The sequence below is a fragment of the Hyalella azteca genome, unplaced genomic scaffold (assembly GCF_000764305.2).
Source record: "Hyalella azteca isolate HAZT.00-mixed unplaced genomic scaffold, Hazt_2.0.2 contig14122, whole genome shotgun sequence".
Lineage (NCBI taxonomy): Eukaryota > Metazoa > Arthropoda > Malacostraca > Amphipoda > Hyalellidae > Hyalella > Hyalella azteca.
This window is the reverse complement of record NW_025944018.1, coordinates 23,301-40,573: the sequence shown is the minus strand read 5'-3', so window position 1 is coordinate 40,573 and position 17,273 is coordinate 23,301. Positions and strand designations below refer to the sequence as shown.

At 36.8% G+C, this 17,273-nt stretch overlaps 1 protein-coding gene and 1 non-coding gene across 5 annotated transcripts; both read left to right on the top strand.

Moving 5' to 3' along the window:
- Positions 1 to 544: 544 nt before the first annotated feature.
- LOC108670519 (engulfment and cell motility protein 1) lies at positions 545 to 14,545 on the top strand. Of its 4 annotated transcripts, none has more exons than XM_018157994.2 (14): positions 545 to 773; positions 968 to 1,078; positions 1,722 to 1,895; positions 4,729 to 4,869; positions 5,171 to 5,320; positions 6,647 to 6,820; positions 7,398 to 7,595; positions 8,777 to 8,928; positions 10,572 to 10,677; positions 10,934 to 11,079; positions 11,734 to 11,907; positions 12,326 to 12,604; positions 12,948 to 13,084; positions 13,248 to 14,545. In XM_018157994.2, the coding sequence occupies exons 1-14, from the start codon at positions 645 to 647 to the stop codon at positions 13,415 to 13,417; spliced, it is 2,241 nt and encodes a 746-aa protein (XP_018013483.1). In that variant the 5' UTR covers positions 545 to 644; the 3' UTR covers positions 13,418 to 14,545. The 4 variants fall into 4 exon arrangements, with proteins under 4 accessions (XP_018013483.1, XP_018013482.1, XP_018013481.1 ...); XM_018157993.2 differs by having other exon boundaries at positions 7,395 to 7,595; XM_018157992.2 differs by having other exon boundaries at positions 7,344 to 7,595.
- A 1,591-nt stretch (positions 14,546 to 16,136) lies between these two features.
- Positions 16,137 to 16,324, top strand: LOC125178972. Its single transcript, XR_007157103.1, has one exon. It is a non-coding gene; the product is annotated as a U4 spliceosomal RNA (small nuclear RNA).
- Positions 16,325 to 17,273: the final 949 nt, after the last annotated feature.

Below are 17,273 nucleotides of genomic sequence, written 5' to 3'. Positions count from 1 at the left end.
CATGCATATTTTTGATGGTGATATTGTTGACATTCTTTTGCACTGGTGGCATTAACTGAAAAGCTTGAGAGAGAAGCAAAAGATGGAACCAGGTTTGGTGATTTTTTTATTTATTTATTTTAAATACCTATACCTGACTTTCACCAAACTGAGTTATTTGATTGTCCTATATTACCCCATTCCCAGGGTTAGTTCAGGAGACTTTTATTTTGCGTCTGTCACCTTACGAATAGCATATGGAATTTTTTCAGAGATGCCATAAGATAACCCTTGCAAATACCTTTAAAATGAGGACAAACTTGTTCTTGAAATATTTCATGGGAATAAGTTATTAAGGAAAAACTCCAAACCGTCCCTTATTATCCCGTTTGTTGGTAGTTTCTTTACAGTTGAATGTTGAATTTCAATTCCATCAAATTTTTGTAGCAAAACAACCATATTGAAAGATTTTCAACTGCAAATTACTCCTTCAATATGCAAAATTTTCGAAAATACTTGCAAGTAAATTTATCTTCTAATTTTTCATACTTTCTTTCAAGGCTTTCAGAGTTTTAATTTTTGTATGATTGCATTCTAAAGCATTATGTTACTCTCACTGCATTTTCATTAGTAAATGTTGAAACATTCATACCAGTGAAAGAGAGATGGCAGAACGCATTAAAAGTACCAGTGGGCCAGTCTTTGCAGTAACAGTCACTTGGGAACTCTCTTGTGTTCGTGATAACTTCCAACAAAAATATGATCCTGTCCCTTCATGGCAAGAAATCATGAAGGTGCGTTTTGATCTGATAGGTACTATTTGCCATTTATGATGAATGTTGAATGGTAGCTCCACTATTGCCAATTTTTTAACTTGTGTGTATATATATATATTTGGTTGACACATGTTGTAATGAATATGGAGCTATTTTGTGAAATTATTTGTCTGTTAAAAATACCCTTATAATGACTATTTTCTTTCCTTTAGGATATATTCAAGCATTTTGAGATAAAAGAGAAGCTCCAGGAAAACTACATGATGAGGTTTGCTGAATTTCCTTGTATGTTTGTTGATGAACACAACTACAAGAATTTAAAGGTAAGTGCAGACTTCATAACTGTATTGACTTGAATTTATAATAATGTCTAGGATAAGTTCCACTGTTTCAGCATTTGTCTGTCATACCATGTGTGATAACTTAGTATTCTTTATGTACTGTTTCTTTTACTAGCTATAAATTTTGTCATCATTTTGTTTTTGAGGTAATATTTGTCTGATGTTGATATCCATTTCCTGTGCACTGTATAACAGAATAGTCAAAATACAAGATCCTTCTCTGGATGCTGTAGACATTATCTCATGATATGTACTTATATCTTTTGTGCAAGTATAATCTTTTTTTCTTTTCTTCACTGGTATCATCTTTGCTTTTAACTTTCTGGACTGGAATGTTAATTGCACTTCTCTCATACTACCTATCTTTGAGACCACTTATCATTCATTGGTAGTGGATAAATCATGACGTTGTGAGCTGGTTATTTACTTGATGAATTCCAATGTAATATTTTCAGTTAGGTATTTAGATGACCTCATTACTAACCTAGTTCAATGGTTGTACCAAGGCTACAACTGTAGCCTAAACAATATATCTGGAAAATAGATATGTATGAATGGTTTGTCAGTTGTTAGCTTTATGATGTTATTTTCCAGAGTAACAATTATTTTTTATTTGGTTGTACAGCCTCTGGATATTCTGCATATATCTAGGTCACCAAAATGGATTTGTGAAGAATTTGGCAGAATCATGACTTCCCAACTTAATGAAGATCAAAGTGAGGCAGAGGCTGAGGCTCTTGTCAAAATAGCTGCATTTTCTAAAGACCCATTTTTTGCTCAGTATTTTTTGGAAAATGTGGTAAGTTTTATTTTTCACTAATATGTCTTATTTTATTAAAATTATTATGATTTAATTAAAAAAAATCTTCTAATGGAGATTTTTGTTCTTAAAATGTCTGTAGTAGTACATTCATTGGATTTCAGTAAATGGCTGTAATACATGATGCTTTTACTTAATAAAGACTATCAACCAATATTTTAAACATTGATACTATTTAGCTACTATTGAAGATGGTAGCTAAATTGAGAAGCATATCATATGTTGCAATGAGTAAATTTGTACCTGATTTATCAAATTCAAGGGTTTAATTTACTTACAATTTCTGTTTCAATCACTGACCTAATGCATTTATCCCTGTATTACAGCACTAGCCTCGCATATAGTGCTGTTTCAAGCAGGGTTGGCAATGATTAAATCAAACTTATTAAATTATTTGATTTTTTTATAAAAATCATGATTTTATTTATCTTTTTTATTATTTTTTTTATACATTTAAATACATTGAGTGGCAGTCTTTCATTTATTTTGAGATATTGTTATTCATGGTTTAGTATAAATGTACTATGACAAATTGGAATATAAACCTGTTGCCTTTAGTGTGTATTACATTACAATGAATTGTATGTTTCTTGTACAGAGGCATCAGGTATTGCAATACATTGTACATAGCTAGCAGCTTAGCTAGTAATTCTTATTAGGCTATAAGTAGTCTTTAGTTTTAACTAACTATTTGACTATTTGTTATATATTAATTACCTACATTAAACAATTACATGTGTTAGCTAGCTTATATGAGAAGGGTTGATTGAGATTGTATTGACCTTTTAGGCATTTAGAAAGATTTTCACCCCAATATTAATTATTAACCCTTTACCGCCAAATCGGACTTTCAAGTTGCCTTTAAAAAACTCCGGTTTTCTAATAATTTCATGTTTTCTTTCATTTTTTGAAAAATTCACACTAACAAAAAAGTTGTAGATTTTTTTTTTTACATATGTGTACCAAGTTTTAAAGTTATCTGTCTGTAAATAACTGAAATAAAATTTCCAATTTAAAATGGAAATTTCCAATTTATTGTGGAAATTTTATTTCGGTTATTTACAGACGGATCACGTTGAAACTTGGTACACATATGTAAAAGATTAATCTAAGACTTTTTTGTTCATGTGAATTTTTCAAAAAATGAAAGAAAACATGAAATTCTTAGAAAACATTCAAAAAGGGGCTACTGTAGAAATCTCTCCTCCTAGGATTTTCAAGCTACAACATTGAGATGTTTATCATTCGATGCGTAAGGACCATATCTATCTATTGGTCCTTGCTGTTTTTCAAAATTCTAATTTTTGTGGGTGGGGTGGGCATTTTTTGAAGAAATTATATTTCCAATATCCAATATCCATTTGATTTCTAATAATATATCTCTTATTGCTGTAGCTTAAAAACTCTAGGAAGGCGGATATAGGTTTGCAGTGACAATAAGTGTGAATGTTCAGTAGAGCCCGGCAAAGTCCTGAGCGCCTCAAAATAGGCATGGATGCAAGGTGGCATGGATGCAAGACTAGATGTTACTGGAGCTGAAATTCAGTCAAGGATGGTGGGAACAACTGCATGAGCACCATCCCACATGACAGCAGCCGGGTAACTAAAGATCAGTCAGCGTCTTCAGGTTGTCTATTTATGTGCCCGGCCAGTAATTTTTGCCCATCTTAAATGTGAAAGAACTCCCCCACCCCTAAGCCTTTTGCAAACTGTTGTCAAGGCATAAATCAACGTTCAGAGATAATTTTGGTACCGTTTGATAGGTCAGAGTGTCAGCTTTAAGGTGAGACTAAAAACCGGAAAAGTGAAATTTGCAATTTTTGACAAAGAAATTCGGGCGGTAAAGGGTCAATACTAATAGTATTCTAATTAGAATATTTAATTTCAATCTTAGATAAGTGAATCTATAACTAGAAACAAAACAATTACAACTATAAAATTATATATAAAAGAATTAAATGCAGTGAATGGAAATAAAATGTTTGAATTGTGTACATTTTTATTTCAAACAGTGTTAGCGTTTCTCATAACATAAGTCTCATTTCAAGTCGTTTGTGGTTTGATTGGTTATTGTTCAGTTTATGTTTAGTATTGGTTTATTGGTCTGAATCAAATGGGAACAGTGCAGTCAGTCACTCAGTCACTACTAGTCAGTGTGTTTAGAGGGTAGAGTCTGGTAAATTTATAGGACATAAAACTAGTAGATCCATTGATAATGCTGTGCACTGTTGACTGTGCTATCAGGTACCTAATCTGTTATGTGACTCTTCAATGTTTAGAAGATCTGCATTCCTGAAGTGTTGTTGTATATTGAAGCCAGTTAAATGGTCAATATTTAGCTCCTTACTATGCTCCATACAAACTTTACAAGGCTAATGAATAGACTTATCAATAATTGTTTACCCCAAAGTCCCAAAGTTGTATCGGTACACCACCTTGGCCTGTTGAAGGCAATAAGTGCCCTTTTTAGCCATCCATATACTGTTATTGTTAGTAGGCTAATTGCAATATAAAAAATACATTTCAAAAAGTCAAAAAAGATGAAAAAATGCAAAAATCAAATAAATAAATAAAATCATAAAAATAAAGTAAAATCATTGATGTTTTATTTTTTCAATTTAAAGAAAAAATAAATAAAAAAATCACCAAGCATCATAGCTCAAGTGTCTGTATTATAGCACTATCCTCAGAGAGTGCCTGTTGAAAGTTCTGACCTCATACCTTCAGCACATTTCAGCATGTAACTCATATCTATTATATTTATACAATATACATGCTCTGCAGCACTTTATTTCTACTCTTTCTGTTGTAGAGCTTCCAATGTCTAGAGCGGGAGCTAATTAAGTGGGATGCTGAAAGCCCTCGGCTAATTAGCATCCTTCATGCATACTGCAACACGCTTGAAAATTCAGACAAAGGCCTGGGCAATTGCGGAGATGTTCTTCCTTCAAAAGTGAGTTTCTCCAATTGCTTTTTCTGAGTTAATGGAAGTAATTAAACGTATGAAAATATTTCTCCTTTTTATGACCATGTAAGATGAAGCTTCTTTCATATACAAGTTTCATGGTGTGTTAGCAAAGACCAATAATACTTATTGCATTGTCCTTAAGTAAGGAAAGGACTGAACTGTTGAAATTTGTGTTGAAATGTGTGAGGTAGGCCTTGTTACCCTAGCAAATAATTCAATGGGTTTGTGAAGCTAATTAATTTTGAATATGTGGAGAGGGAATTTTGCCATTATTGATATTTTCCAGGTTGCCCTGACAATTGAAAGTCAGCTTAATGTGTACTCTGATGATCTGCTACATGAGTGCCTCCTCATTGCCATATCTTTGTGCAAGTTGAAGCCCAGTCTTATCTCAAGCAAACTCAACATCTTACGCCTTGTCCAACATATGACAAAAGTGAGTGTATGCTAATTAAATTGAGCAATGTTTTCAATTATGGTTTGGAGAATTAATTTTGAATTTTCTTTGTTTTTAAAAGTGCATAAATTTCCTATTGTCATGCTTCTGACCCAACTTGATTTACACTCAATAGCATCATCTGACACTGGCCAATATCTGATATGAGTGAGTCTATATCATCATATTTTCTGTGTTGTTTAAAACCTGGCTTGTGTTGTCCAACCACGTCATTTAGCTGCATCACCTTGCATTTCTCAAACAAAATTTAGCCATCTCTCATCATCCAAACTCCATTATTGTTTCATTTTCTTCTCATTTTTGTCATTGTCTTGAATTTATCTGCATTGTATTGTATTACTTGTATGTTGACTCCTCAAGACTGCTGTCATGTTTGACTTGCTTTTCACTTGATTGATTATTACACAGGCAGGTACTATGGAGCTGGGAGAACACCTTGGCAGCTGCTGTATTCTCATTGAGGTCTTCATCATCAAAGCTACTTATCCATTCTTTTTCATTTGTTCACTGTATATTTATTCTCATTATTTCCCATCACTAGCTCTTTATGAATTATTTTTACTGTGCTGTCCTAATCTACACTTCCTATAGGTAGTGTTGTATTACTTCTTCACATCTATTTCATTCTGTTTCTATTTTATTCTCATTTATTTCATTTATTCTCACACTTCCTATTGCAAATGAAGGCTGCAATTGCTGTATTTCTTATTGACTCGTATGTTTGTTGCATAGTTTACTTCAATGCAAATAACTTTGCTAATTAGAACACAAAATGGAACTCTAATCTACTGCATCACAAGTGGCTGTTCCTTGCTACAAATTTTAGATGTTATTAGAAGTTAGGCTGAGGAGCCATCGCTTGCCAACTGTTTCATGGTAATTTCTAAAGTTTTCTTCATATGTATCTTGGCAGTTTTTTATTGAAAATTTTTAGGGATACATATAATTTAGGCATTTTGGGTAGGAAACTTGTTGTATTCAAATTTCTTTTACTGTAGCTTGTAAATTGTTGGTTTTGCAGATTTGATGTAAAAAATGTATACCTCAATGTGATTTAGAATTTGTTCAACATCAGCAATTATCACAAGCTTTCTTATCTGAATTTTCTTCCCCAGAACAAAATTGATGAGGCAGAGTTACGTATGATTTATTTCCGTACTTGGTTTTGCTATGTCATTTAATTTCTATTTTTTTTATATTTTATGTTTCATTCACTTCATTGGTCATTTACATGATTACATCTCATATAACTGATTAGCATTTATTTATCTCATAATTGGGATGCTAACCATTTATGTACATCAGAATGCAGAAATCAAGCGTGAGGCGCTGACGCTGCTGGTGCTGCTGTTCAAGGCGGCTGAGGGCACGGAGCGCGAGAAGAATATCTTTGCCCTTCTGTCCACGGGCAGCAGTCGCAGGATCCTAATGGATCACATCGTGGGCAAGATTGACTTCCGTTTAGTTGAGGCATACAAAGTAAATTTTCCTGTTATTTACAATTGGGTTCTAATTCCACTAATACTTTGCGTTTGTGGTGATAATAGTTTTTTTTTTAAATATAAGACCAATTAGTCTACTCTAAATAAATTGTTTCAGTTGCAAAAAATGCATTCATTTTACTGACTTAACTTGTTTGATTAACACGTTTTCGTTTAATATTTGGTGAATTCATATGCAGTGAGAGTAACCTAGCTAAGATACTTTTCTGCTGCACAACTATTAATTATCTGCAAGGCTCCTGACTGCTTGTATTATGTGATGGTGCAACACAATTAAATTAATAATCGTCAAATTGTAAGCATTCACGAGACCAAACGGTCTTCTTGTCGAATTTTTGCTTTCATATTACAAGGTGTCTTTTTGCTCTTGTTATATTACAGAATATAGATACTGAATGCTTCAATGTTGTCAAGTGTCAAGTAAATATTTATTGTCAAGTGAATATTTATTCTTCTAAGATTACTATATTTTACTAATAACTTTACTAAACAAATTTCAGAGTAACAACCCATTATTAGTGGTTTTCGGACCATTAACAAACAAATTCCAGCAGACTTCAGACAAGTCTACTGAGAACGAAAAGAAGCAGCAGCGCTACGAGTACGACGTGTGCTGCCTGATGCAGCAGCTGCAGCACCTCATGCTGAACCTGCAGCGCCACAAGCTCCTGAGGGGCGTGCTGCTCGACGATACCAACGCGCCCGAGAAAGTCCGCGAGTTTTGTAATGTTGCCTCTGAAGCTGATGGCAAGGTGAGGTGTTTGGTCCTAAAAAATTTAGGATGCTAGACCCAAGCTGCAACATGTGCCTCCTAGGTCTGGCTTTAGGGTACGCACACAGTGGAAGCAGGTTTGCCCGCGCAGGCAACCTGCTCCAACCTGCCACAAGAATGAACATAGGATAATAATGTAAGTGTTCACAGTGAAAACCTGTACGAATAGGCTTCTGTATTCTATGGTTTCAGGCGCCAGCCTGAGCAGGTAACCAGCACACTGGCAACCTGCTTTCACTGTGTGCGTACCCTTAGGCTTCTAAGCAGCTTGCCAGAAAGGCATGACTCGACTTCGTCCGCGCTTCTCAAACTTTCATGCGACTATAAAGTCCGAAATGAAGTTTGTGACAGGAAGCTGATTTCGATTGGGTGGCTAAGCTGACCAAGAATAACCTTTTTGCTAAGTGTTGAGAGTACGTATGAGTGTGGCAGAAGTATAGTTGTTACCCGAATTTTGTTAGGTAGTGGGAGTGAATGCTAGGATATTTGTAACGTAACGATGTAAGTTTCAATGTTAAACGGAGTAGCAGTTCTAGAGATATATAAAAAATTATGTAATAAATTATTAAAGAGGAACTTTTTGTCACATGTGTTCAGCTTTATCGCACAAAAAGCATACCATAATCCAAAGTTGAAAGTGGATGCGTACTTGTTTACATAAAAATATAGGATTATATATTTATTCAACAACTTCCATGTTCGAAGCCGTTATCTGAATATTCAGGCATTTGAAATTAGTTTCAATACATTTTTACAGAATCAAAGAGTTGGCTTTTGATATGATACTGCATGGCACCTACTCACTGGATTTAATAATTTTATGGAAGTATATTTGAATTGAGAAAATCCCATTAGTCTAGGTTTTGTAAATGGTTATGATCGTACTTAATCGTCATTCAAGTTTTTGATTAGTTTATTGCATGTGTTCTTTTGTATCCACATTCATTAAACGGGAGCTTTCAAGGAGATTTTTTGTGGTTTTCCACTGCGAATTTAATTCTATTGACCGTGTTCATTTAGTAATCCTGAAAATTTGAAATAATTCAATTGTTATCACATTCAAATTCTGTAATCTTACCTTATGGAGGCAGTAGCATTTAATAAATATAATTGATCCAATTTGAAGAATTAGTTTGCTCATCTCGTGAACTTGAATTTCAGATTAATGGCGTAAGCGGCTTAAAGGGAAAAAAATCAATATTCAATAAATTGGGATTTGCAACTGAAAATCCTTTGAATGAATTCAACGAAGTACCGCCAGGCTGCCTCGCCCTCGACTGCATCCATTACTTCTGCACCAAACGCAAGGACGAGTGAGTGCGGCTACTGATGTTGCGCGAATATTATTCGATTTATCTTCTCTTATCAATGAATTCATTCTTGAAAAACTGCAAATCTTACTGACATAGGATAACTATTGACATTCTTCGGTGATGACACACTTATAAACTGTCACTAGTCCGTAATGAGGCTGTGGGTTGAACTTTACGTTGTTATAGTTGTTTGTGGTGCCGGCTTTAATACACATTAGTATGGACGGCTGAGGTAATGCTCAAGAAATGTCACATAATTCAATTTTTCTGATGCATTGTGCATCTCCTGAGCAAAATTTTCGGACTTGGAAGGATTGTTGGATTTTGGATGAAGGGTAAGGCGGTCGAACTAGAAATGGAGGAAGGCTAGAAAGGGAGTAGCTCAAGGAGACTTTCTTGGAGTAGATGTGACGAGCGATGAGAAAAGGAAGGGTTAGGAATGACCGGTTTTCCAGGATCCTTAGAGAAATTGGAGGTGGAGAAGCAGTAGAGAAGGGACAAGATCTATCAGAAGGAGGTAAGGTAGAAAGCTCGCGCTCCGGTGCATATGGTACCGGTGGGTGGGTATGATTCGTTCATCCCAACCCGTGGCGCTGGCCAAAAGTGCGACCAACAATGCAGGTTTGAGACCTCCAAGACGCGTGTGTGGTGCAGAAACCTGAGGCCTATTGCCGTTACGTCCCTGGTAACGCATAGAGAGTGGCAGACACCGGAGGCCCAATGCCGTTACGTCCTTGGTAACGCATAGAGAGTGGCAGACACCGGAGGCCCAATGCTGTTACGTCGTTGGTAACGCAGAGAGAGGAGCAGACGCCTGAGGCCCAATGCCGTTACGTCCTTGGTAACGCATAGAGAGTGGCAGACACCGGAGGCCCAATTCCATTACATCCTTGGTATATAACGCATAGAGAGGAGCAGACGCCTGAGGCCCAATGCCGTTACGTCCTTGGTAACGCATAGAGAGTGGCAGACACCGGAGGCCCAATGCTGTTACGTCATTGGTAACGCAGAGACAGGAGCAGACGCCTGAGGCCCAATGCTGTTACGTCCTTGGTAACGCATAGAGAGGGACAGACGCCTGAGGCCTAATGCCATTATGTCCTTGGTAACGCATAGAGAGTGGCAGACACCTGAGGCCCAATTCCGTTACATCCTTGGTAACGCATAGAGAGGGGCAGACGCCTGAGGCCCAATTCCATTACATCCTTGGTAACGCATAGAGAGGAGCAGACGCCTGTGGCCCAATGCCATTATGTCCTTGGTAACGCATAGAGAGGGGCAGACACCTGAGGCCCAATTCCGTTACATCCTTGGTAACGCATATAGAACTCGTACAGTCCTTGTTGGTATTGTCGCGGCGTATCCATGTTAAGTGTATTGTTATTCTACGAAGAGATTGCTGCAACGTCTGCTACAACAGAACTTGTGGGAGAGCGCATTACGTATCGAGAAAAGTAAGATTATGGTCAAGAGCAAAGAAAAAGGACAATTTAAAGAAGACGACATTGTACCTGAAATGTTATGAGGCAAAGGGTTTACCCGTAAATAGTATTTTTATGGGAAAAGTTATATATCAGAATTCAGTACCAATCAAAAATTTATAAACCTGTAAATATTAGTTTCATTTTTCGCGCTCTTTACAGGTACGAGAAGCTGGTGCTGGAGAACTGCTACCGCGCAGACTCGCTCGAGTGTCCAATCGGCCGCGCCTCCATCGAGCTCACCAAGCTGCTCGCTGTCGTCTTCAAGGCGAGAACACGAGAAATTATAACACTAAACTTAATAGTAGAGGACCTGCCAAAAAATTGAGTTTTATATGCATTGCCATTTTGATTCACTCTATTTTCCAATAAAAAAATTTACTATTTACCTTTAGGCATGTATATTTCGATAGTAAGGCATTCATATCATCTTTATAATTGTTCACAAACTATGTACAATATACACGTTGTATTATATTATTCTCCAGATTTTCTTTCTTAACGAACGCGTTGATTTCCGCCAGGTTGGGGAGCCCGTGGTTGAGGATTGTACGGACCTGCACCCGATTTTCTTCTCGCACGACTATCCTTTTGAGGAGATTTTCTGCATCTGCATCAACATCCTCGATAAAACTTGGAAGGAAATGAAAGCCACCGCCGAAGATTTCACGTATATAAACTTTGATTATACTGTATTTGCAAAGAAAATTTCAAGAAGTGTCGTTGGTCCTTAGTTTGTTTCTGTTTTTGGGTTGCATTGTGATATGCTGTGGAGTCACTTACTGTTAGCAACAGTTACTCTTAGTACTAATATAATTAATATTAGCATAGTTAAGGGATCAAATTCCGATATTTGTTTCCTTGAGGGCAATTTGGAGTTAGTGTTGAGTTTGTGAGGATTACTTGAGTTAATAATAAATGTGAAATCATTAAGATGATCTTGAAATTGTTGCCAAACTAACTCCTACATTTTTTAATTCTCACTTATGTTTTCGAAAAGAAATGTTGATGTTAAAATGTTAAGTCCAATAACTGTATTTAACTTGGCTCTGTGGTTGATAAATATATGAATACATTCAGTTGACAAATGAATGAACAAAACGTTTCAATGCTTCTACGAAATTAAGCTGGAAAGAATATTATTGTTTTATTATGTCTTCATGTGACGAATTTCGGTTCTAAGAATATTAGGAAAAGCTATTTTCTGTGACTTGTGTCTGGAATGCATCCTCAAAAGATGAAATTTAGGAAAATGTTGTTTGGCTTTACTGTTGACGGTCTAGAATCAAATAATTAATTGTTAATTTAACACATTTTCCTTCAGCAAGGTGATGCGTGTTGTTAGGGCGCAAATATTGCGGGTACTTCAGCTAAAACCCTTGAACTTGGGTAAATTCGAAGACGGCTTGAAGAAGCACACATACAAAGACATCATTGAACATTGGCAGAAGAAACGGGAGCTCTTCGAAGAAGAGGAGATGAAAGCCCCACAAATAATGTAAGATGTAGCACTATTAGAAGCAAATGTGGAACAAGTAGTATTAAATTTTATAAATGAATTCTTTCTTCGTTAATTTCTACCGGAAATTTACGCATTCAAAAAATACAGAGATTCGAGGAGCAGTATAGCTTTTCTAATTTTTCCCAATTTTTACATTATGGACGAACTTTAGTAAGGATGGTACAAAGAAATAATTCTAGTTGCTTCGTAGGTGCTAATATTTTTGGTTTGTTGAGTATTATATGGCACACTATAAATATTCCTGGATAATGCTGTTATTAAGCTAACTTATTTCAATTTTCCAGAGTTACCGTTATATAAGCAGAGTGTTGTGCTTTTGTGGAGTCATCACTTCTTGGCAAATGTTCGCTTATAGGTGAGCTTTATAATTAATTTTCTCTCACTTCAATGGCAGTGAGCTGCGCAAGGAGCTGGAGCGAGAAGCTACGGAGTTGGTGCGCCTGCAGCGCCTGAAAATGATGGAGCGCGGTTGCCGTTTCCGCTGTCCGGCCAAGGGGCGCGGCAACAAGGACAAGCCTTGCTACCTCATCTTGTCCGTTAACCACAAGTTCCTGCACTACGGAGAAGTCGATGAGAAAGTCACCGAAATTCCTCCACTCGATAAACTTCAGAAAATCAACGTTGCTGAGATCAAGTCTTTGACGCTTGGCAAGGATTGCGCTCACTTTAACCCGTCAGTTTTTGAACTATGCCTTTGAATCCTTTTAATTATTGATAGTTGTATTCAAAACGCGTCATCTTCGAACCAGCATTCTTACTGCCTGTTCTGTCATTTTGAATCATGGGCGAAAATTAGGTTAGCTTCACTTTACAAATTTTGCTGTTTTCTTCTATAAGTTTATAAAAATTTAGCTTCCCATTTTTAACTTCTCATGATCATTAAGCTGCGACTTCTAGCATTCAATAAGACCAAAGTTTCGAGCTGAACGGTAAACCAAAAACTCCTTGAGTTCACTTACCCTTTATTTTAGCTTTCATATATAAAAAACAATTAAAGCTTCCATGATTGCTCGCAGACGTCGCTGCAGAGACGAGTATTACTTCAGTCTGGCCACGGACAGCAACAAGCCAGGCTGCCTCGAAACTGTCGACATCATCGCGACCGACCAAAAAACCTATCAAGCCTGGGTCGACGGCATCAAAATCCTCGCCAGTGAGTGTGGTGACATTGTTTTTTCTTTAATTTGTTATAATAATGATTGTTAGTTCAGTGTTGTGTCATAATTTATGGTAGAAATTTTTGTATCTTTTATAACTGGCGTATTGATGAAATGAGTTTTAGACGTGCGTTCAAAATAAACGTGGTATCATTTCAGAGGGGAAACTCGGGAAAATGGACTCGAAATCAGCTAAGACCGAAATCGACATGCTACTGAACATTGAACTAAAACTGCAGCTGCTGGACCTTGACGGGGTCACCATCCCGACGTGTCCTCTTGTCGTGCCGCCCTTGCCGTCCAACTACAACTTCTGCTACAGCCTCTGATGTGGGGGCCGTGGGCCACTGCCGTGCCGCCCTTGCCGTCCAACTACAACTTCTGCTACAGCCTCTGATGTGAGGGCCGTGGGCCACTGCCGTGTCGCCCTTGCCTTCCAATTACAACTTCTGCTACAGCCTCTGATGTGGGGGCCGTGGGCCACTGCCGTGCCGCCCTTGCCTTCCAACTACAACTTCTGCTACAGCCTCTGATGTGAGGGCCGTGGGCCACTGCCGTGCCGCCCTTGCCTTCCAACTATAACTTCTGCTACAGCTACAGCCTCTGATGTGGGGGCCGTGGTCCACTGCCGTGCCGCCCTTATTGTACTTCAATCTCCCCTCCAAACTACAATTTGTGTTACAGCCTGCTATTGATCACTGATTTCATTGGTTCTTCACTTCCTACGAAGTATTCCTACGCATTCTGGATTTGCTGTACGTTTCCGATTAACCCTCAAAAAGTTTAGAATAAATTTTCATACCAATCTATCCTCTCGGTTGGTAGTCGTGACATTCCTTGCATCTTATGTTTATGACGTTAGCTTAACGCTCTCGATTAAATATTGATTCTGAGGTCTGCTTATGGTGTTGTTCAGCACCAGCGCTTTAAATGCTTATGCCCGCCTTGAAAATCCGTAATTCAGGGATTTCAGGCCACCGTGACCCGTAGTGTGAATGTTGATTTTATGACCTTGTTCATTTCTGATTGATTGTTATGATTTTGTTGATAAATTTGCTGTCGTGTCACTGAAGTGTGTAGTTTTTAAGAAATTTATCTGGTGCATTTGCGTGGTGAAAAGAAAGATTTTCAATATGGAATATTCTATTCGCCGTCACTGGCTAAACTATTTTAGCTGCCCGTTAATGACAACATTCCATTGTTCATTATCTATTGTACCTGAACAATTTGTGATTTTTCTCATTTAACTAAGAAATTTCACAACAATTTAATCGATCGCGATGTTCTTTTCTATGCTGGAAGCTTGTCTTGAATTTATTCCAGCTTCTCCTAACTGTGGCAGGTTTCAGATACGAATAGGAACGGAATTATATTGTTCTCATACATTGCCATATTAATGACTTAGTACATGCTCCCGAGTTTATTATTATTTTTGTTTATATTTGTACCAAAACATGATTGAGCAATGAAAATTAATCGAATGAATATGTATTAGTTTTCCATTATTTTTGTTCCTAATGCTGTTATAAAAATATTGCTCACCACTTTTAATGTTTACTGCACCCATACGATAATCGTAACATTCTGTATATTTATTTTCTTTGAAGTCATGTATTCTATCCATCAAATAATCACTCTTTGCTTTGATATAATTTTGTCGATATTAAATTTAAAAAATAAATAAATAAATTTAAAAAAGAATAAAATTTATGATTGCCGTGAAACTTATACCGTTGTAAATTTGGTGCATCAGGCTTGCATTTGATGTATGGCTTTATCGTGGTTGTGAATTGTCTTGCTGATGATGTTTTTACCTTAATTTATTATTTTATTTATATTAAATTTTTATCCTATTATTCATAGACTAGTCACCATAATTTCTAACCCTAGGTCTGAAACCCTAATATTTATAAAATTTGTGATCAATATACATAACTTGATTAGTTAGTCACAAATAAGCAAATATATTTTGCATGGGCAGAATATTATGATAAATAAAAATGTATAAAATGTAATTCTTAGTCTGACAACGTCAAATTTATTTCGGCAGATTTTTTGGGACTGCGTTTTAGGGCAGGTTTAATCAACCGTTTTATTTTAGGTGACGTTTACTGTAAGACTTTGGTGCTACTTGGACGATAAATAATTACAAGAAATACTATACAACGAGAGAGCTGCTAGATAGACTTACTATGTTTGTATCCTCGAGCATTTATATAATTACTGTTAATTCTAAGTTATTGCTTAGTAATTCGCTGCTTTGTACGAGTCTGTGATTTTCTATTTACTGGCCAGTGATCACGTTGATGGTGATTTAAATAACGTTACGTAGTCTTAATCCAGGCAAAATTCTCATCAATTGAGGAAGACCGAGCAAAGATTTTGTTGGTGTAGTTCTTAACAAGCGCCTCCGTTAATAAACGGTGGTAACGCCGCGTTGCTCACTGAGACTCTGTCGCCCCGACCGTGGTGAGAAACATTTGGTCTGTACTATTTCCATGATTCTGTGGGCTCACTCTGAAAGCCAACTAGGCCCAAGCATCAGCGTTAAATGCGGCTCATGATCGTAATTCCAATCCACCCCATGTTCGTATTCCAAGGGAATTCAAACTCCACTTGTATTCCTTATTTAATGTTTCAAGTTCTAGCCCTAAACTTTCCTGAAAGCAAACAAAAAACTAATCAATAAAATGCTAAAAATAACAAGGTTCCTACGAATGATACATATTTACAAGAGAGATCATATGAACACATGCTAAGTAAATATATACACGATAGTTACACTTAAAATTCTTCACTAGTACAAGACACGTACCTCCGTCACGTCTCCGCACCAAACAATAACTAGCGCAGCGTTCCTAGAGTGCTGACGTGAACAGTAAGATCGTCTCTAAACCTAAAATTTCAAAAAAATGTCTTCAATTAAAACCCTAACAATGACAGATTGTTTATTTATTCAAACATGATGATTTGGTCCGTTGCTGATTGTTTTGATGGGAGATCCTGTAATTGCTTAATACGAAATACAGAGGCAACTTATAAATACTTAGCTTTGCGCACAGGCAGTATCGTAACCAATGAGGATTCGTCCGAGGTGCGATTATTGCTAGTTGAAATTTTTTTTATACATACTTTCACCGAATTGGATGCACTCAACTAAATTCAGACATGGTGCTGACTGCTTGTTGTCGGCCTCCGTGTTATTTTTGGAGAGCTGTCGTTCAAGTAATTTCAGTGAATCAAAAGAGGTCTGAAATTTATATAAATTCTAACTTAAATTTTGATGTAATAGTCGAGATATAGTTATTTTTATAGCGTATTGTTTAGGATCATAATTTTCTTTCCCTTGATTTTTTTTTTAATTTCGAAAGGCAGCTACTATACATAGATAGCTGCAATAGGAAATGAATGAGCACCAATTCAAGTTTTTTTTATTTCCAGTTATATCTTATGATTAGCCTCGCTTGAAAAATCGTATATTTTTATCTATGAAAAAGCGCCATTCAAACTAACGTTATATTTTCCCGAAGCGTTGCCAGCCGCAGGACAAACAGATCTAAGGGAGATCGAGTTGAAGGAAGATTGAGTTGAAGGAAGATTGAATTGAAGGGAGATTGAATTGAAGGGAGATTGAATTGAAGGAAGATTGAGTTGAAGGAAGATTGAGTTGAAGGAAGATTGAGTTGAAGGAAGATTGAGTTGAAGGAAGATTGAGTTGAAGATGTGGACTTGCAAGATGCGAACAGACTGGTGGCGTTTGATGTCGGTAGCCGCGCTCCTCCCATCGAGCGCGCGTGCAGTAACTCCGGCACTCAATGACGTGAGCGAAAGCTACTGCTGCTAAACGAATCATCCCCAAACTTCGTTCGCTGTTTTCTCAACAGTTCGTTCGCTATTTTCTCTAATTTTCGCTCAGCCACAGACAGCCAGCCCTCTCAATGTAAAATGATTTGTTGTCAAGGATGCGAAGAAATTTTCACTTTAATTCCTCGGTAGTATAGGATTTTTACTATGATAAAAAATTTTTTGTGCCCATCGTGTTCTGTGTTAATTCATAAAAATTTTTTATCCTTATTCAGTTCGAGTTCGACATAATGAGCTTGGGTTGTAACTCGTGTTAGTTATGAGTGCCTTATTATCCCTCGATTCAATTGATAAACAATAAACCTAATACAGGTGCCGCAA